General features: G+C 52.5%; 1 protein-coding gene across 1 annotated transcript; it reads left to right on the top strand.

Moving 5' to 3' along the window:
- The first annotated feature begins 1322 nt into the window (after positions 1-1322).
- NUAK2 (NUAK family kinase 2) lies at positions 1323-19065 on the top strand. Its single transcript, XM_061187427.1, has 7 exons — positions 1323-1668; positions 10180-10300; positions 12933-13084; positions 13439-13504; positions 15418-15537; positions 16090-16222; positions 16899-19065. The coding sequence occupies exons 1-7, from the start codon at positions 1423-1425 to the stop codon at positions 17960-17962; spliced, it is 1902 nt and encodes a 633-aa protein (XP_061043410.1). The 5' UTR covers positions 1323-1422; the 3' UTR covers positions 17963-19065.
- The last annotated feature ends 1354 nt before the right edge of the window (positions 19066-20419 follow it).

Consider the following 20419-nt stretch of genomic DNA (forward strand, 5'->3'; position numbering starts at 1 on the left):
GTTTCCCGCATAAGTGTATCATCTCCAGCTATAAAGGAAGCCAACGGCCCCATTCTCCATCCCTAACTCACAATAGAAAGGATCAGTGGAAGTGGGAAAGCAGGCAGACACTAAATATAAATTTCAGTCACCGGGGATCTAGTCCTTCTTGATCTTCAGCATGTCCTGAATACACAGCTGGAGGCACCATCCTCCCGAGGCCTCTGAATCCCAGCTCTGCCAGTTTCTCACCAGTTGTGTGGCCTTGGGCACAGGATTGAGCTACCATGAAGACTCAAGGGGAGATGTTCCTTTCTCCCCATTACACTCCACATCTAGATGGAGGAGAGCCTGTAGATATTCTCATTTCACTCTAAATGACACTCAGTATGGGGATTCTGGACCTGGGGATTCTGCTCCAGGCCTTAAAAACCAAGCCATATGTCATGACCTACCTGGCTCCAAAATCACAGAAAGGAAAACTTGAGTGGGCAGCTATTTACAGGTTTAGGGACACAAGTTAAATAGTAGAAGTGTAATATATTTTTTAATGAATGAATGTTTCCCTTTGTTTCTCTCCACCTCCTCCCAATGCTTCGTAAATTCCACCACATCTTGAGGGACCCACTCAAACTTAGAGCCTTATTTGCTGAAGAAGTAAGAACTTTCCAGAACTGCATTTCTGGGATACAATTAAGGTTGATCCAACTGAAGACAGCTGAATACAGAACCCTGAAACAGCTCTCCCCTAGCCCTCCAACTTGACAGTCTGCCTCCATCCCATTCCATCCCTCCTTCCTCCTTATGGTCTTAAAGAAGTGGTCAAGTGACTTTACAGATTTTGACTTGAGAGAAGCAAATTACTCAGGATGGGGAAATACTTTGGTGACCTCTAGTACTGTCAGATTGCCCCTTGCTAACTGAGAACAGCACAATGGAAAGACAACAGGTGCCTCTAACCAGGACCAAGAGCCTCTCAGGGGCAAGAGCTGTTCCAGGGCCCCTCAAAATTTCTGGACCCCAGTGGTATCAACCCCCGCCGCCACTCACCCAACGCCCCCTCAACACCCCCCCCAACATCTCCGCCCCGCCCCGCGTAGCCGCCCCTGGCGTAAGGTATTCCCCTTGCCTGCCCCTCAGGGGCCCAGGTGGGCGGGGCTCCATTGACACCTTTCCCAGCCGCTCCGGGAGGAGGCGGAGCCGGGGACCCGGCAAGCCAACGCTGGCGGCCCTGGTCACGCGCCGCCGGCGATCAGGCCAATGGGCGCCGGGGGGTGTGGCCAGAGCCTCTCGTTCACGGCGTTTATAACAACTTGGAATTCGGCGCCTGGTTGCGCGCTTTGGTGCGGCTGTGGATTCTCGCGCCGGGAGTGGGCAGGAGCCGCGGGCTCTAGCTCTCTCCGCGCAGCCGATTCCCCCTCCGCCCTCGCTCACCTGCTCGCCATGGAGTCCTTGGCTTTTCCCCGGCGCCTCGGCCCGGCTCCCTCGGCCACCGCTGCCCTGGCCGCGGAGCTAGTTCGGCCTTTGACCGACGGGCTCCTCAAGTCGCCCAAGCCCCTAATGAAGAAGCAGGCAGTGAAGCGGCACCACCACAAGCACAACCTGCGACACCGCTACGAGTTCCTGGAGACCCTGGGCAAGGGGACCTACGGGAAGGTGAAGAAGGCGCGGGAGAGCTCGGGGCGCCTGGTGAGTGCGGCTCCCTCTCGCGGCGCCAGCCGGCCGGGCTCGGGACTTAGCCCCAGGAGGCGGCTGATGGAGGGTGGGCCGGGAGCTAGTGCCTTGCTCGGTGGAGTTGCCCGCATTCAGTCTTTACCGCGCTGAGGTTGCGTTATGTGTATGGGGTGCTGGTAGTGTTCATTGTAGATTTGTCTGTCCATGGTTGTAGGGACAATGGTCGTGGACCTGAGAACCGCACCAACTCCGGTCAGCAAGTGATGATTGCCAAATAAGTGAGGCGGGGTGCATAGAGGACGAAAAGTGTCCTGAGATGAGAAGGCTTCCTAAAGACGATGAGACTTAAGTGGAATTTTGCTTGTAACAGACTATCCAATAGAGTGGGATGGGAAGAGGAAGTAGAAGGCACCTGATCTTAGCAAGGGGTTAGTAAATGTGTGTAGTTGAATGAAGAAGTGAATGAAGTGTCCAGTTCCTCAATTCAGTTCCAATAGTCTGGCAGCCCAGCAGACTGTGGAGATATCACCCCCTCCCGGGGGGCGCGGGTGGGTTTGACATTTAGGTCCTTTCCAGGTCTAAGATTGAGTCAGAGTTTCATTATGATGGGTTTTTAATTCTGGTAAATGTGAAACCAGGCTCTGGTGAAAGATCCACTGTGCCCCAAGATACCTTTGGGTTTGGGGCCTTTTCAGGTATGTGTCCTGTTAATTTGGGATGTGTATGTGTGTGTATAGTAGTAGTAATCTGTGGTACCTTGTGTAATTTACTTTATCTCTGTACTCTGTTTCCCCTTCTGCAAAAATGAAGAAAACACAGCCTCCCTCACAGCTGCTATGAGGATTGAATGAGATACAAATATGAATTTAAATTGTTGCTGACAATAGAACCCGCAATGAGAACTGGTATTTATATTTGAAAAGGCCAGCCCCGAAGGGATAGCAGTTTTGCCAAAAGTTAACAATGGTCCCCAAACTTGAGTTTAATGTGCCTAGGAATCACCTGGGTGCTTGTTTAAAATACTTCTTCTCTAGTTCCACACCCAGAGGATTTTATTCTGAAGGTGTAGGATGGGGCCAAATAAACTGTATTTGGGGGGACGGCTGCGCCCTGCAGGCTTGGCATGCGGGATCAGAATGCAGATCAAACCTGTGCCCCCTGCAGTGGAATCGCAGAACCTTAATCACTGGACCGCCAGGGAAGGCCCTAAATACTCTGTATTTTAACAAGCCTTTTAGGGCAGGTGGTTTAGGGATTGTTTTGCCAAATCCAGTTGGGTGCTGGTTATGAGATGTGCATGTATGTGTGTGTGCCTGCGTGGGTGGCCATGGTTTGCCCTATGAGCTATGGCAGCAGTTACCTCCCCAGATTGTTTGCTTTTGCAGCCAGTAGCTGGTTTGAAATTCAAGAATTCATTTCATTGGTGAAGGAGAGTGGATGCTGGGGAAAGGGAGTGGATTATGAGAATGTGTCCCTCATCAATAGGACCGAGTATGTTTTTCCTGCTAACACCTGGCACGGTCCCCAGTTGCCTGCTGCCAGGTTACAGCTATTGGGCAATCATGTACTTCCTGGCTTTCCTTTTCTTTCTCTTTCTATAAAGTGTGAGGGCCCGGTGAGGCTCCAGGCTGGAGACAGCTGGGCCCAGGCTTTGTCAGGGGCTCAGCTGGAAAATAGCTGCTTGTGGCTCATGCCTCTTTTGGGGGGCCGACTGGATTGGGGGGACTTGGGTGGCCTGGAAACTGAGACTGAAGTTCAGAAATCCCATTAAGCTCTTGACCTGGGTCACCGCATGTGTGTCTCTGTGTGTGTGTGAAAGAGAGAAAGGGAGAGATCATTGATTCTGGAATGAGATAAACCAGCTTTCAGTTTTCAAACCTCAGTGGCTGTAGGCAGGGATTCCAGCTCTTATTACATCAGAACAGAGAGAATTCAGAAGGTGCTCCCTGGCTTCATGTCTCTTGTTGTATGCAGGGAGCCAAGATCAGGAGGAGTGGGACCTGCCCTAAAGCTCCCTGATCCATAGACCACCCCGTACTTCTGCCGGGAGCTTGCTCAGGGTCTCCCTCCTCCTTGGAGAGCAGCTCTACGCGCTGCTAATGGTTTCTCAAAATTCTGGAGAGGAATCCTACCCCCACCGCACCCCCATTCCTGTCTCTTCACTGTCCTCCCTGAAGAGAGACCAACCTGGTGCCCACAACCTCCCCTCAAAGTGAACTGAGGGTTCAGAGGAAAGCCCCGCTGGGTGACTGCCATCTCAATTTCTCTCCACCACATTTCGCATTCCCACCCTGCCTGGATAGGAGTCTCAGGGGCCAGATGGGATTGTCCGGAGGGAGGGGCAGGTGGGCAGGACTAATGGCTCCTCCAGGAGGGCATTAAAGGAAAAACCAATATTTGCTCTGGATCTTCTAGCTCTGACTACACTCCTGGTATCCACATGGCATTTCCTCCTTTGACTCTCGCAGCTCTCCTGACCACCCCTCCCCTAAAAAGAAAAACACCTGCTAGGGTCCCTGGAACCGTGGCGTCCCCCAAAGCCTTTAGGTTGATCTGCATGGAATTTGTACTCCATGAGGAGCACAGGGGAGTCCAAGGGGACAGTGATCTGGGGCAGGGGTGCTTCTGTCTCATATATTGGATTGTTGCGTGGGATTTCAAAATGTTTGAAAGTGACTGAGATGGTCTGATTCCTTCATTGACAGATGGGGACACTGAGGCCCAGAGAGGGAAGGTGACGTGTCCTGTGGCTGGTTAGTGGCATGCCTGCAACATAGGCTCCTGACTTGACCACCCCAGGCGCTAGATGACCAATACTGAGTCTTGGACTGGGAGTTGGCTTTGGGCTGAGCCCAGGCTTGCCTCAGTGTGCTTTGTCATTCCAACAGCTAGCTCCGACTGCCTTTCCCAGACCTCCAGGCACGCTGAGGGTGGGAGGAGTCACTGGGAACAACCCCCACCCCCATACATACTGACAGCGTAGTAGAGAGATCCCGAGTAGGTGAGCTACACTACATTCAAGGCTTTTACTTTGTCAGGAAGACTGCTCAGCTCAGCATCAGAGTGCAAGCATTCAAAATCCTGGCTCCACTGCTTACCAGCCGTGTGACCTCTGTGTATCTCAGTTTCCTCATCTGTAAAGTGGGGATTATAATAATTCCTACCTCGTGGGGTCCTCATAGGATTAAATAAGATAATATATGTAAAGTGCTCAGCACAGTAGCTGACACACACAGTGTTATTATCCCAGCAAGGCTGGCTTTGTTGAGGTCCTCCCCTCCCTCTCCTGGGGGAGGGAGAGTCCCCCCACCCTGGGTCTGTCCTGCCCTGAGCAAGAGAATGGCTTGTGCTCAGCTTCCCTAAGCCCTTTGGTCTCTACTTTGTTCAAAGTCCCAGTCTCTCCTTTAGCCCCTGATCCAGAGAAGGGCTTCCGCCTGGCCAGCTGCCAGAGGCCTCTTCTGTGTGATGCTGCCCTCCCAGCTCCTCCTGCACCTGCCTGCTCAGCAGCAGGGAGGGAGACTCCAGCTGCAGGTGACTCTTGTCCTTGGGCTCTGGCCAAACCACACAAGAGGGCTGGGCAGGGAAGCACCTTGCCTGGCAGCCTGGCAGAGTGGGCAAAGAAAGGGTGGGCACAGCATGGGGTTTAGGGGAAGCAGCTTAGCCTCCCCTCGGAGCCCATTCCTGCTCCCAGCCTGGTTCTCTGGCAGGCTTGGTGGGATGGTGAGCCATCCCCACTCTGCCAGCCCTAGGCAGCCCAGCCCAACCTCTCCTCCATTATCTAAATGGGTCATCCTCCAGATCCTTGCCCCACCTCCCAGAGGCAGCTGCTCCGTGAAAGGCCAAAAAGGAGTCAAGGATCTTGGCTCCAACTCTGGGTGATAGCTATGACCAGAGATGCCCAGCTTGTACCCTCTCTCCCGGCACCTGAAACCAGTACCTCTAGATCTTCTTTTTCTAAGAGCTTTCTGCCATCCTCTCCTGAATCCAGATTATTCTTGATCTGAGTTCCTGTGGGGACTGGGAGGAGAGAAGGCAGTGTTTAACCAGTTGAGCCCCAGCACCCATCTCTCCAACGTCTTAGTATATCTGTAAGTGGGATGAGGGTGGCTGGTGGTACTGCACAGCCTGGCCCATGGCAGGGTGTGGGGCATTCCCTTCTCCAGGGGTAGGAGGCAGGGAGCTGGAGGCAGGGCAGAGCATCTTGCAAGGAACTTTTGTCTTCTGAGGTGGTGGCTTCTCCAGGCAACACCCTTCCATCTTGGGTCCTGACAGCCTTGATATGTTGAGGAACCTCGGAAGAGTCACCTTTCTGGACTTTAGTGTTTGCCATTTGCAAAATGGGATAAGGAGTTAGCCCTGCTGCCTTTCCAGCATGCAGGGCCACAGGGGCAAGAAAATCACTGGACTGTTATCAGTAGGAATTTTGCTCAGGCAGGTAAACATAGATATAGCATGGGGCCTCTGAATAAACCTATTATAACAATCCTTGGCTAGCACCTTCCTGGCATAGTAGCACGTGACCCATTTCTGAAGAAGCTCAGCAGAGAATGCTAGAGTTTGGAAGGGAGCTTAGAGATCCTAATGTGCAAATTCGTGTATAGTTCCTTTCCTTTCTTTCTGGCCTGTGCTCAAACCTTTCTCTCTGCCTGGAATGCCCTTGTTGCACTGCCCCCCTCAAAGGCCTGCCCGCCTCGGCTTGGCAAACCCCACTCTTCCTTCAAGATCTAAAACAGAGTTTTCTCCCAGGGGTGATTTGCCCTGCTCCTCCAGGCAAAGGAAGCTCTCCAGTGCTCCTGGAGCCCCTGGGCATGCGGGGATCTCAACCGTCATGTTCATCACACTAGACTGGACCAAGGGCCTTGGCGCGGGGACTATCCAATTTTTGTCTGAATCCCCAACACCTACCATAGCGCCAGGCACGTAGTAGGCATTCAGCAAATGCTTGGAAATAAATGTCCTTTTATTTTTCAGATGAGGACATTAAAACTAGCCAGGCCAGTTAACCGGATCATTTAAGTGACTTGTCTTGAGTTACGTAGCTCCAAAGGGGCAAATGAAGACTAGATACCTGGGCTCTTGACACCCCTCCACTGATCTGGTGTTCACATTTATATTCTCATTGTTGTGCCTCAGTTTCCTGCCCCCTCTGAGTAGGGTGGCCGTATAATAGAACATCTCAACTTGAATACTTTGTGGAGTAAAAGGGGGCACTATTAATAATTATACGGGATGACCCAGGATTGTCCCCAGGGAGGTGGCCTTCCTACCTCTGGGTGATCCATTCAGCGATTGTTTTTCTCTTCCTTTCCTCTAGTCACTATATTTTAATTCTAAAGAATGGTTGCTCAACTATCTTGCAGATGAGAACAAAGGTCCCTCAAAATGAGTTCTCATAAACATGGTTGACTCTCCACCCATGCCTTGGAAAAAGGGCAGAAAGTCTTATCTGGGCACTGGCCCCATCAGTCAGGGATCAGCCCAATGACTTAACCAATAAATATTTATTTGTGATTTGTGTTCACCAGTAAACAGTTGAGGTCTGTCCAGTGGGACTAGGATAGGTGGGGGAACAGTGGCCCAGCCCCACCAGGGCAGTGATACATGGCTCTTCTTGTCTGTCACCTGCTTGGGGACTGGTGGAGGCCTGATGACCTAACTTGTTTCTTTCCTGGGAAGTGCCAGCCAAGCTGTGGTCTCCTAAGACCTAATATAGACAATGGGGGAGGGGGGCGGTCCTTGACCTCACCCCCTGAGGCCAGAGCATGAGCTTGCAGGAGGACGGAACTGAGGATGAACAATTCTGATTTTAAACCGTAGGCTTCCAGAGTTGAAAGAAACAGATCTCAGGATCCAACTTGTACACCCTCTACCCATGCAGGGACTCCTTCTAGCACCCCTCAGAGCCCTTTATTTTTTTGAAACCTCATTTCTTTTAGGCCTTGTCTTCTTTAGAGCTCTGCTCCCTAGCCCACGATGATTTATCTCATTGTATATGTTTGTGTGTGTACAATTGTACATCCAAGATATGCCTAGTTTTTGCATATGTGTGTATCTTAAGCTCTCAGATATTTGTTTCATTATCTAGGTATGTGATTTACATGTGATTTTTTTTTTTTACTATCTATTAATTCAGTTTCATGGGCCTTTATCTGAAGAGCTCATGGCATTTTATCTATTGTCTGATTTTTTTTTTTAACAGGAGAAAAACAAATTTAATTTCACATGTACAGGAACCCCCCCCCAAATATGTGTCTCCCCAACAGTCTGGCGATTGAGGCTTACATGCCATCCTGAGCTAAGGAGAAGGGGGTAGGGGTCTGGTAGACCTGCCTCCACCAGTCCCCAAGCAGGTGACTGGTAGATAAATGTTTGCTGGGCCATGCAGATAAGTCTTCCTGATGAAAAAAGTTATCTCTGCTAATAGCTCTCTCTCTGGTACAAGCCTCCTATCTAAATTCTTTAATGCAGTTCAGGGAGGGATAAAAAGCTCTTCTTGAGTCTGCTGAGCCTTCATTGTCTTCAGCTCGAAATCATCCACATGCCGAAGTGACAGTTTGGGGTAGCCTGCCCTGAGCCCCACCACCAAGTAATGCAATTACGTTTCAGTGCAGGCATTTATGTTCATATTTATTATCATCATAGCCTGTAAAGTCTTGGCAAACATGTTCAGTTGCCACTGGATTGGTGTGTCCTCATGTACAAATGACAACTCTCTTTCATTTGTACCTAGAGTTCATTTTTTGCAGTTATAAAACCATACTTCTTTTCTGCAGTGATAATTCATAACTGAAAAATTATTAGAACATTATCTGATATATCAAGACAGTTGCAGCTCTGGAGCTTCTATGTAGGAGAGACTTTAATGGCTCTAGTGGGTTGGAATTAGGAGCAACAGGAGTTGTCTTGAAGCTTCACTGTATTGTCTGATTTTTAAAACAAAGAATTCAGAGAGAAAAGAACTAGTCCATAGAATCTCCCCTTCAGGGAGAGAAAAAGGGTATAGAGAGGCGTTCAGGAACCAAGCTCCAGGCTGGTTGGAGGAGGATTTAAGCCCCTTCCCCCCATCCCCACCCCCTGGTCAATTCTAAGCCAGGGATTTTTCTGCTTAGCTCATTGGGGTGGTTTGGAGCAGAAGGGGTGGGGGGCGTGAAGAGAGCGCCTGAGGCGCAGCCCGGCCCCTGCAGCTGCAGCGTGGGCCCCTCCAGGGGCTTGGGCAGGAGACTCCATGGTGACCGTCCCTCCTGCTGCCATTGTCCTGCCTGCCCTGCTCTGGAAGGGCGAGAGAGAGCCGGGCCTCCGCTCTTTCATGGATGCAGCTCCAGGGGAGGAGCGGGGTGGAGGGCACGCCATCCCTGGCCCGTTGCCGGGGTGACCAGGCCCAGGGCATTGTGAGCTGCTCCTCTTAGAGGATTACGGCTGTTCCGCATTCTTGTCTGAGGCGGACGTAGGCCCGAGGCCCGCGGTCCGGAGCGGAGCCGGAAGCCTTTGTCTGCCTCCAGAGCCCTGTGAAAAGGGGATTAGAGGCCCCGCCCCTTGGGCTCTGGGTTCCCTTTTTTCCGCCTCCTTTTGAACCTTGAGGGGAGGCGAACCCTCCTGGGAAATGAACGAGAAGCTGTTTTCCTCAGCCTGTGCCTTGGGATTTCTCATAACTTGCCCGGCTCCTATGAAGGGGAAGTCTTGTATTTACCATTTGTGTCCTTGGACAGGACTTGTTGGGAACTGACCAGCCCTGTGACACCCCCACCCCATACCCGCCCAGCACCTGCTGCCAGCGTTGTAGCCTCCGAGGGCCCCGGGGCATTTATATGGTCATTTCACAGAGTCAAAGCAGGAAAGCACCCCAGACATCTTAGTCCAGCCTGTTTATTTCACAGAAAACGAGGCTGGGGGAGGGCATGGGCCTTGCCCGTGAGCACAGCAACAGAGCCTGGAGGGCCCAGGTCCCCTGACTCACCACGCGGTGTCTTCCCCACACTGCATGCGCCATTGGTACTCTGTCACCATCGCTGCTCAGTGCAGTAGAACAGAGAAGGGGGCGAGCTGCCTCAGCCTCTAAGAGCTTTGCTTAAACTGCTTCTTGGCAGTTCATTCTCCACTTCCTCTTGCCTCCCTCCACCCTTCCTGAACCCACCACATGTACCAGCCAGAGGGTTTAATCCTTAAATGGCATTTTCACCTTTACGGACAAGATAGCAAAGCCCAGAGGACTCTGTTTAACTGTCTAGTTGTTTGTTTGTTGCTGGGGGAGAGTCATTACTTACCTAGACCGAAGAGACTAGCATTTTTTTCATAACGTTTTTGGGTGATTTTTTTGTGTGTGTGGTAAAACATATATAACATAAAAGGTTCCCTCCAGCCTCTCTGCTGCCCGCCCCAGTGAAGGATGGAGAGGCTTCTCTGGGTGCACGCTGTGGCCTTTGTAGCAGCTGTAGGCAGATCACCAGGGTCAGGGCTCCCAGAGTATCCTCAGGGACGCCTTTACCTGCCAGACCTTTCTCCTCACTCTCCTGCATTCTCTGCTCCCAGGTGGCCATCAAGTTGATCCAGAAAGACAAAATCAAAGATGAGCAAGATCTGATGCACATTCGGCGAGAGATTGAGATCATGTCATCACTCAACCACCCCCACGTCATTGCCATCCACGAAGGTACAGAGGCGGAGCATTTGAAGCTGTGTGTGTGTGAGTTTGTGTGTGTCCAGTCGGAACAGATGACACAGAGGTAAAAAAGACACAGGCTTTAGGCTTGGGCAAAAGCTGGATTTGAAACCCAGCTATGTGACTTTGGGCAACTAATTTAATTTAGTCTCTGGGCCTCAGTTCCTCCTTTGTAAAATGGGATAATCCCACCTACATCACAGGGTTGTTGCAAAGATCAAATTAAATGTCACCAGGGAATTCCCTGGTGGTCCAGTGGTTAGGACTCTGTGCTTCCACCTCAGAGGGCACGGGTTTGATCCCTGGCCAGGGAACTAAGATCCCGCATGCCCTGTGGCGCTGCCGAAAAAAGAATTCAAATTAAATGTCACCAAGTGCTCTGCTCATGGGAGGAACTCCACAGATTGTAGGCATTTTTGTTCTTAGGTTTTCCGTACTGGAACACTGTCTCCCCAGACCAATGAGATCCTTAGCAGTCTGGGGGAGGCTGGAACATACGGGGACCTGCACCTGTCTCAGGTGTGTGGGTGCTGTTTTTCTTCATACATCCAAGAGCCAGGCCTCCTGTCCTCTGAATCATTCCCGCCATGGGGCTGGCTCCTACTTCTCGTCTCTTGAAGCCTCCTCTTGCTCTGACATCAGTGCTGGCTTTCCACTCCAGCTTCCCTGTTCCCTGTGACCCAGACAACAAAGTGAGCAAGAGAGGGTGATGAGGGAAAGAGGGGGAGCAGCCTCCCACACACACCCGTCTGCTTCCAGCCTTTACATAATATCAGTTGGACAGGAAGCGAGGAATGGCAGGAGCAGCAGGACGGAGGGAAGGGAGCCTGTGGCTTTGCCCTCGGTCTGAATATTCCTGGTAGGAAGGAAGAGAGGTCTCCTCTCTCAAGTTCTCTTTAGGGGAAGACTAAGGGCAGAGCCACTGACATGGCCCTGTGGCCTGAGCCTGTCCCATGAGGAGCCCCGGCAGGTGGCTGGAAGGCTAATTGTTTCTCTGTTTATTTCCCCCAGGGAGGAGTGGGCAGATGACAGAGTATTGGTTAAGCCAGGCTAAGCTTGGTGATTGGGCTGTGTGTGTGTGTGTGTGTGTGTGTGTGTGAATTCTTCCCCCCACCCATATCTACAGCTAGGTGTGGGAACTGAGCTCTGAAGCTTAGGCTGTGGCTGCTACTTACTGCACCTTCAGATTCAGCAGATGTTGGGGTGTCATAGTTACTGTGTATCTGGTAGAGCTCCCCCAGATCCATCCCCATCCACAGACTTTAAGAGATATGGACTGGGGGGAAGGCTGCAGTCCTAGGAACTGACTTCTAACATAGCTGCTCTCCAGAATGTGCCCTGGCTGGCTCCTGACCCCCAATTTTATGGCACAAAGCTTGCACACATCCTGCAGAGATGTGGAGAACCACAGGGGTGGAGCCTCAGCTAGGCACCCCCCAGCAGTCTGGGCCACTGTGCTCCCCTAGGAAAAAGCACAGTCCTCCTGGCCATGTATCCAACTGCCTGGGAGCTGGGACTCTTCTTGGGAGAAGCCTCCTCTCTTAGCTCCTTCTCACAGGCTAGACAGTAATCTCTCTGGGGCTGGCTGAGCAAGCCAAACTCATAGGACTCGTTTGACACAAAGATGCAATGTCACAGACATAAATGTTTTGACACACACCCTGCTGAAGGGCCAGTTTGGTGAACCAGCCATTCTCTACTTTTCCAGGAGGCAAGACAAGGCCTGAGGTGGCCGTAGGACCCCCCCCTCACATGGAGATGAGCCGGCTGGAGTAGGCTGACTGTCAGGAGCCCAGCCAGTCAATTAATTACCAAATATTTATTGATCGTTTCTATGTACAAAGCCCCAGCCTGGATATTCTGGATGGGAAGTCAAAGATGTTAAGGGTGATAAATATCTCAGCTCTCCATGGTACTTTACAGTTTACAAAGCACTTTCATATACTTTTATCCTTCTTCTGAGCCTCGAGTCAGGCATTATTATGGGCATTATTTTTCAAGTTTATACATGAGGATGCTGATAATAAATATAACAGTAGGTACGGTCTATTGAGTGCTTGCTTGTATGTCAGAGCCCACACCAGCTTGCTCAGCCAGCCTGAGAGCTGTGACTAACTTTTATCTATTTCTCGCCCCAGCTCTGTGACGTTGCTATCATTATCCCTCTTCAAATCAGGAAACTGAGGCACACTGATTGAATACCTTGCCATGGTCACCCAGCTAGTAAATGATGGGGCCAGGATTCAAATCCCAAACCTACGTTCTTACTGATGTATCTAGAAGAGATTTGCCCAAGGTCACAAGGCAAAAAAGTACTGGATTCTGAACCAGAGAGCCTGATTTTTCATTCTCATCCAGTGATGTCTCAGAATTTGCAGGGTAGTGTTAAGAATCCTCAGAAGCCTGAACTTCCAAGGAAAGGGAGGGTGAGCCAGTTCCCTTGGCCTTAATTCGTTGCTACTGGAAGGTGTTGGGAGCATCAAAGGGCACTGTCCTGCCTCATTAGCAGATGTCTCTGGTGGGAGGTCCTGTCTGGTTTGGGGGCCTGGGAGTGATACGTGTTCCCTAGTGGGGAGCAGTGCACTCTGGAGGGGCCTGACATTCCTGCCTTGCTCTGCCCCAGTGTTTGAGAACAGCAGCAAGATCGTGATCGTCATGGAGTACGCCAGCCGGGGCGACCTATATGACTACGTCAGTGAGCGGCAGCGGCTCAGCGAGCGCGAAGCCAGGCATTTCTTCCGGCAGATTGTCTCCGCCGTGCACTACTGCCACCAGGTGAGCTGCACCTGCCTCAACCCTGTGCTGAGGGGGTGGTCCCTGGGGCTCGGGGGCTGGTTTCACCAGAGAGATTCCATGACTGGTCCAGGATCACACAGGGAGATCGAAAGAGGCAAGACTCAATTCTGGACTGAGCCTAGGGAACGTTGGTGTCTCTGGCTTCAAGTCTCTTGGCTGGGGTTGGAAGGACCATGATTTGTTGTAGTATGTACCAGTAAAGATGGGCCTCCCAGCCTACCTGTGCTCACCCCCACTCGGCCCCCTTTGTGTTTCCCTCACTGTCCAGACCAGGTCCTCATGTCCTTCCCTCCCTGGTGGCCTTCCCCTGACCCTCCTCCCTCCCTCTTTCAGAACAGGGTTGTCCACCGGGATCTCAAGCTGGAGAACATCCTCTTAGATGCCAATGGAAATATCAAGGTGAGCCTCACTTCTTGTTTAAAGCTGCTTCCCTCCCCCTCCCCAGCCTGTCTGCACTGTCCCTTGCCAAGCATCTCTAAGCCCCTAGAGGGTTCCAGAAGGAGTTGAGCAAAGCTCAGACTCTTATATGGGTACTGATAAGGACCTTAGCCATCATCCATTTCAGTACCTCATTCTATGGATTGAAAGCTGAGGCCTTACGATAAGCAGTGATTTGCATAAGGTCCCATGGCTATCGAGTTGCTGAGCCTCAGCTAGAACCAAAGTCTTCTGACTCCCTGACCAGTGCTCTTGACGTCACAAGGCTGAAGGAGTCTAGATCTAAGGTTGGCTTCTGCTCACGGCCTTGGGACTGGCATGGAGAGGCCATGGCCTGAGTTCTCCCCACCTGCATGCATGCGCAGGCACGCACGCATGCGCACTTTAATCTGTCGCAATTAGGTAGCCCTTTAGCACCTTTCACCACAGCAAGCACTCCAGAGCCAGCTTCCTGCCTTCTGCAGCTGCTGAATTCCCGTGTCTAAGTAGTTAAATTTAGGCCTGAGAAGTTCAGGTTGATGTGATAAACTCAGGTCTCAGGGCTGGAAGGGGAGATGGCAAGGGCTGGCCCCTGCAGATACCTGGAAGGGCTCTGACTCTGCAGTCGGACCCTCCTCAGAATCTTCCCGAACCCAGATCATAGTCCTTTCCCCAGTGACCCCTGACCTGTGCCCTGAGGCGCCCTGGCACTGAGTTCATTTTCCTTACCAATTCCCGGAGTAGGTGGGGCTCTCTTTGATGTTGACCAGGGAGGGGGAAGCCAGAGCCAATAAATCCACACAACCCAGGCAGGCACGAACTTTCCCATCTGCACCAATCATCTGCCTCATTATAGGCTTCAACTGATAACTGCTTGATAGGAGGGCAATAAAACCCATAAATGAAGGAGCCAGAGTTCATAAACAACTTCTCCCCACCCTGGGCACACATGACCCTCTGCTGGGGATGAAGAGGTTGGGAGCAAAAGGGCATTGGCCTCAGCCTTTGTCTGAGGATAGCTGGTGGAAGGGTCTTTCTGAGGAATGAGAAGATGGGCTTGGGGCCCCTCAAACCCTCAATATCAGAGGGCTCAGGAAGTCCTGTAAGAAGATCCCTTCTCCTGGGCTATAACCATGGCCGTAATCTTTGTTTTTCCTTCAGTACTGCTTCTCAGCTTTACTGGGCTCACCCCAGTCCCGCCACCACGTTCCTGCCCGGGTGTGGGCAGAGAGATGTATTCTTTGATGGGAAGGGCAGCCCAAGCCCAAATCATGGGGTAGCTTGCTTCTGAGGTTCATGGCATTGGCATGAGACATTGTCTGTCCCTCTCCAACTGGTAGACCCTTCCTTCAGTCAATAAGTGGCCATTAGTCCCACTCATGAGTCACAGCTGTGCTAGGAGTTGCAGGAGGGGTGGGGGCAGGAGGTCGGCATGGGGAGCATATTGATGTGGCAGTGTGAGGAGACGGAACTGACAAGCAGGGGCTACTGTGAGCCACTGGAAATTGTAGGGCTTCATGGGAGGAGGAGATCTCAGGGCAATGGAAGGCTTCCTGGAGGAGGTGGGCTTGCTGGGTCAGGAGGATGTGTGTAGGCAGAGAGAGCATCCCTGGAGTAGAGTACAGCGTGAGCAAAGGGACCTGGGGAACAGTGAGGACCCTGGAGCTCCCCCACACCTCTGCCCAGGCTCTCCTCATTGACACAACTTCCAAAGGGCTCTTTCTTCCAGGGCCTGAGCTGTGTTGGTGGTGCCCGGTATGGGGTAGGGGTCATGGGCACCCTTTCCTCCTGCTAGGGCCTGGGTTTCCCCGGGGTCTGGCAGGGGGCAGACCAGGAGCTATAGAACAACACAGGCCTTGGTGTGACCCCTGCCTGTGTTTGACCCAATTCTGCAGATCGCTGACTTTGGCCTCTCCAACCTCTACCACCAAGGCAAGTTCCTGCAGACATTCTGTGGGAGCCCCCTCTATGCCTCGCCCGAAATCGTCAATGGGAAGCCCTACACGGGCCCAGAGGTGAGTGTCTGGACTCCTCCGCCAGCCTGCCTCAGCTTAGATCCTGAAAGAGGGATGTGCTAGTTTTCTAGTTATTCCCTTTCTCAGATCACAGAACTCACTTCCCCACCAAAGTGGTGTGTGGCCGGGTCTCTAGCGGGAGTGGCAAAACTGGAACAAGAGCTTAAGTCTTCTGACCCCCAGTCTGGTTCTGGGCCCCTCACCTTCCACATTCCCATTACCTTTCCCAGCCCCAGCCAGCTTCCCTGGAGGGATGGTATCTGTCACAGCCACCACTCCTGGCCCAGAAGGGATGACCTCGTCACTGATCTTGTGTTTGTGGCTCCTCCTCCCAAGGGGAGGCAAATGACAACAGCTCTCCCCATGAACCTCAGTGCCTTCTGCAGTGTCACCCTCTCTGCCCCTGGGTACTAGAAGGAGGTGGTCCTCAGATACACTGGGCTCTGAGTTCTCCAGCATGGGCTCCCTTTTCCCCACGGTATTGAAGGTGAGGCTGGAAGCCCTCTAGCCTGTGGCATGAGGAAGTCCTGGCTGATCCTCTCTCTCCCTCAGGTGGACAGCTGGTCCTTGGGTGTTCTCCTGTACATCCTGGTGCATGGCTCCATGCCCTTTGATGGGCAGGACCATAAGACGCTGGTGAAACAGATCAGCAGTGGGGCCTACCGGCAGCCGCCTAAACCCTCTGGTGAGTGAGAGGTGTAGGTGTTCTCATCTAGGTGCTGGGTGTCCTTTGCTAATTCCTGAGGCACGAATTAAACAGTGACAGTAAAGTGAAGAGGGCAGCCCATTGTAGATGGAGTGTACCTTCCACCTCAACTCCTGCTGTCATCTCTTTGCCTCCTATGTCTGTGACCTCCGAGGAAGGAAGGGATAGCTCCTTCCTTCCTTTATGGGTAAGCTTTATCATATTTGGAAAGTGCTTCCTAAGGTCTAACTTAGATCCTCTTTGCTACAATTGTCTCATTTCCTACTGCTTTTGTCCTTGTCCTTAGAAATCTTTTTGTCCTTTCACGTACACTGTATAAGGCAAGAAGAAAGGTGTGAGGACCTTGGTTTACTCTTGAGCAGTCCCTACTCTCAGAGGGTTGCATGTCAGTGGAGCAAAGGAGGATACACACTAACACATAAACGTGGCTGTGGTCCTGAGGGGTGGTGGGATGGAAGAGGAAATCGACAGTCAATCCAGGAAAGCTGGAGACTGGGGAACTGGCCCGGGCTGCGGCGTGTATGGAGCCCTAGGTGGGAGTGGCATATCTGACACAGGAGTGAGCAGTGTCTTAGCACAAATGGGGGTAAGCCAGTGAGGGGGACTGTGGGTGCCCATGCTCATGGCTATGGATTTGAAACCCTTCTTCTTTTAGATGCCTGTGGCCTGATCCGGTGGCTATTAATGGTGAACCCTACCCGCCGGGCCACCCTGGAGGATGTGGCCAGTCACTGGTGGGTCAACTGGGGCTATGCCACCCGTGCCGGTGAGCAGGAAGGTCTGCACGAGGGAAGGCACACTGGCAGCGACTCTGGCCGGGCCTCCGTGGCTGACTGGCTCCGGCGGTCCTCCCGCCCCCTCCTGGAGAACGGGGCCAAGGTCTGCAGCTTCTTCAAGCAGCATGCGCCTGGAGGCGGGAGTCTCGCCCCTGGCCTGGAGCGCCAGCATTCACTCAAGAAGTCCCGCAAAGAGAATGACATGGCCCAGACTCTCCAGGGGGACCCAGCCGCTGACACCTCCCCTCGCCCTGGCAAGGGCAACCTCAAGCTGCCGAAAAGCATTCTCAAGAAGAAGGCATCAACCTCCTCGGAAGGGGCAAGGGAGGGCCCTGAGCTTGGCCCCGTCCCTGCGAGCCCAGGACAGGCTGCCCCCCTGCTCCCCAAGAAGGGCATCCTCAAGAAGTCTCGCCAGCGGGAATCCGGCTACTACTCCTCTCCTGAACCCAGTGAGTCTGGGGAGCTCTTGGATGCAGGGGACGTGTTTGTAAGTGGGGACGCCATGGAGCACACGCCCCCCCAAGCCTCAGGGCTGCTGCTCCATCGCAAGGGCATCCTCAAACACAACGGCAAGTTCTCCCACGCGGCCCTGGAGCTCACAACCCACACCACCTTCGGTTCTTTGGATGAACTGGCCTCACCTCACCCTCCAGCCCGGGCCAGCCGCCCCTCGGGGGCAGTGAGTGAGGACAGCATCCTGTCCTCTGAGTCCTTTGACCAGCTGGACTTGCCCGAACGGCTCACTGAGCCCCCACTGCGGGGCTGTGTGTCTGTGGACAACCTCATGGGGCTTGAGGAGCCCCCCTCAGAGGGCCCTGGGAGCAGGGGCCTGAGGTGCTGGCGGCAGCACCCCCTGGGGGATAGCTGTTTTTCCCTGATGGACTGCCCGGAGGTGACAGAGGCCTACCAGCAGGCACTGGGGATCTGCTCAAAGCTTAGCTGAAGGTGGGGGGCACTGCCCCATCCCGGCTAGCTCTAAGATGCAGCTGGCTGCACCCTGAGGGGAAACTGCCTTCTTCCCTGCCTCCCAGGACCAGCATCCCAGCCCAAAAGGCTGAGATGGTTTGCAATTGAGCCCTGGGGAGGGCTGGATGTGGGAAGTGGGCAAGTGAAGTGCACTGAGGGTTCAATGTCTTCAGCCCCATGGAACCAAGAAGGTAGTAGAAGGGAAATGAGTAGAGAAGTAGAGAGGAAGGCCCAAGGCTCAGTCCAGGTTGCCTGTTTCTTGTACACATAGTAGGGCCACAGAGAGCTGGAAAGAGCGCTCTCCGCGCCCAGCTCCTATAAAGGGTAAGTTTTGTGCCTGGTACCTTCCTGCCAAGGTGGGGATGGAAACTCTTTATTCACATACACATTCCCATCTCCGCCAACCACTCAAACTGGAGTGTGGCACCCCCTAATGTGCCTGGGGTGCCCTGGGAATGGTCTTCTAGAGTGTGCCCTTCCTTATTTATCTGAGCAGTAAAAGAACACAGCCTCTGTTTCCTCAAAGGTTCTCTCCCCTTTCGCATCCTCCAAACCTGGCCCAAGCCTCCTGGAGTCGCTGCTATGAATCTAAAAGACTTGAAAAGGCTCAGGCTGCTATTGGACATCATCTCAAGGGGCCCAGATTCCCCTGGACCCCACCTTGGACCTCAAAGACTCTGAACTTCTCTAGCCTCCAAGCTGCTCCTGCTACTGAGAATGGATGTATCTGTTTCTCTGGGCTTTCAGGGCCTAGAATGTTCTTATTTATTTTTATGTTTTCAGCTCTGCATTTTTAAAATAGTGAATCTTACTGTTTTCAATAATGTGAATACTATGTTCTGGGGAAATGCACTATGACATCTAAGTTTTGTGTACAGGGAGATATTTTTGCAATGATTCCCTACTAATCAAGGGGAAGCCGGGGGCCTTTTATAAATCTACATGTCCCATCGCACTATCTGGAAGGGGTCTCTGGCTCCCTCACTCCACGCCCTGATTCTATCTACCTGATGGTCCCTCTTCCCTTCTGTGGAAAGAAAGAGCCACCCCATTAAAAACCAGAACGATGATTGGAAAATAGCTTCTGTGGTTCTATTTGGGGAAGTGGGGCACAGGTCTTCGAGTTTTCTCTTAACACACACTCCCTTGGGCTCTCACAGGTGGAAAAAGGAGAACCTGCTTAATAAAAACAAAACACACACCAAAAACTGAGCTCTTAGCTCCAAAGGACTCCCTGTTATACCTCCATCAGCGGTTCTGCCCTTGTAAACACACAGCGGGGAGGGTGCCCTGGGCTGAGGGTCCCAATTTGCTCCTCCTGCCTTTAGCACTAAAGAACTGGGTTTGGCAGATTATACAGCCCTGCCCCCACCCTTCCCCCTCCTCTCCCATCCCTCCCCCATCTAGCTCCGTCCCCTGCTGCTTGTAGGCACCTCCACCGCCTTTATTCTCTCCCTCCAAAGAAATCCCTTTCCCTCCAATGCAGGCAGCTGCTCCCCACTCCACCCCCCAACCGCCTGACTCTTAGAGGAAGTAAAGAATGCGTGGAATGCCCCCCTCGTTGGCCGTCCCTCTCCACCCCCTGCAGAGCATTCCCCGGACGCCCGCTCCATTGAGAAACTCCCAGGCTCTGAGGGCTAGGATGAAAGGGAGGATAAGGACAAAGTGCAGGCAGGCAGCCGGCTGGCTCCAGCTTCAAGCAGTCTCCCTCCCCCATACCTCACCCAGCTCTGGTGTTCGCAGGCCCCCAAACAGTCTGCTCCCTGTACACCTGCCCTCCTGCCAGCCTTCGGTGCCTGCCGGTGTGGAGCATCTGCACTGCCCTCCCCGTCCCTGCATCTGGGGAGCTGGCAAAGTTGCTGAGTCTGGGGAAGAAGTGGGGAGGCCAGGCAACTATGGGATCAGGATGGGAGAGTAAACAAGAAACCGTTTAGGCTACAAATGGGGTATTTCAGTCTGATAATTTTGAAAAGGCTCCGTGTCTCCTGGTGATGGGGTTCCCACCTCCAGCCTTTTCATGGAGAATTTTCAAAGCTCTTGCAGCCCCGAGGCTCCACCACTTGAAAACAAGGCAGGTCCAACTGAGTGCTGGAGCTCTGGGCTAGACTGTGGGTAGACACAGGAAAAATATAAGGGAGGGTCTTTACCCAAGAAGCATAGAGTTCAGATGTGGAGTTAACTGTGTTGATTTATTCATTGACTCAGGAATCAAGCCCTATCGTGTGCTAAGCTCCATGGAAGACAGAGGTAATTGCTCTGTTTCTGGCGCAACGCATAAGATCCTAACCTCAGAGAGGTTGCAGACTGAACGGCAAGCCAGCATGCATAAAAATAAGTAAAATTCAACAGAAAAATTTTTAGTTCAGAGAATGTTGAAGGGGAGTTGGGATGATGAGAAAGAAGAATTGCAACTTAGGAGATAACAGAGCTACCA

This window comes from Eubalaena glacialis, chromosome 3 (genome assembly GCF_028564815.1).
Source record: "Eubalaena glacialis isolate mEubGla1 chromosome 3, mEubGla1.1.hap2.+ XY, whole genome shotgun sequence".
Classification (NCBI taxonomy): domain Eukaryota; kingdom Metazoa; phylum Chordata; class Mammalia; order Artiodactyla; family Balaenidae; genus Eubalaena; species Eubalaena glacialis.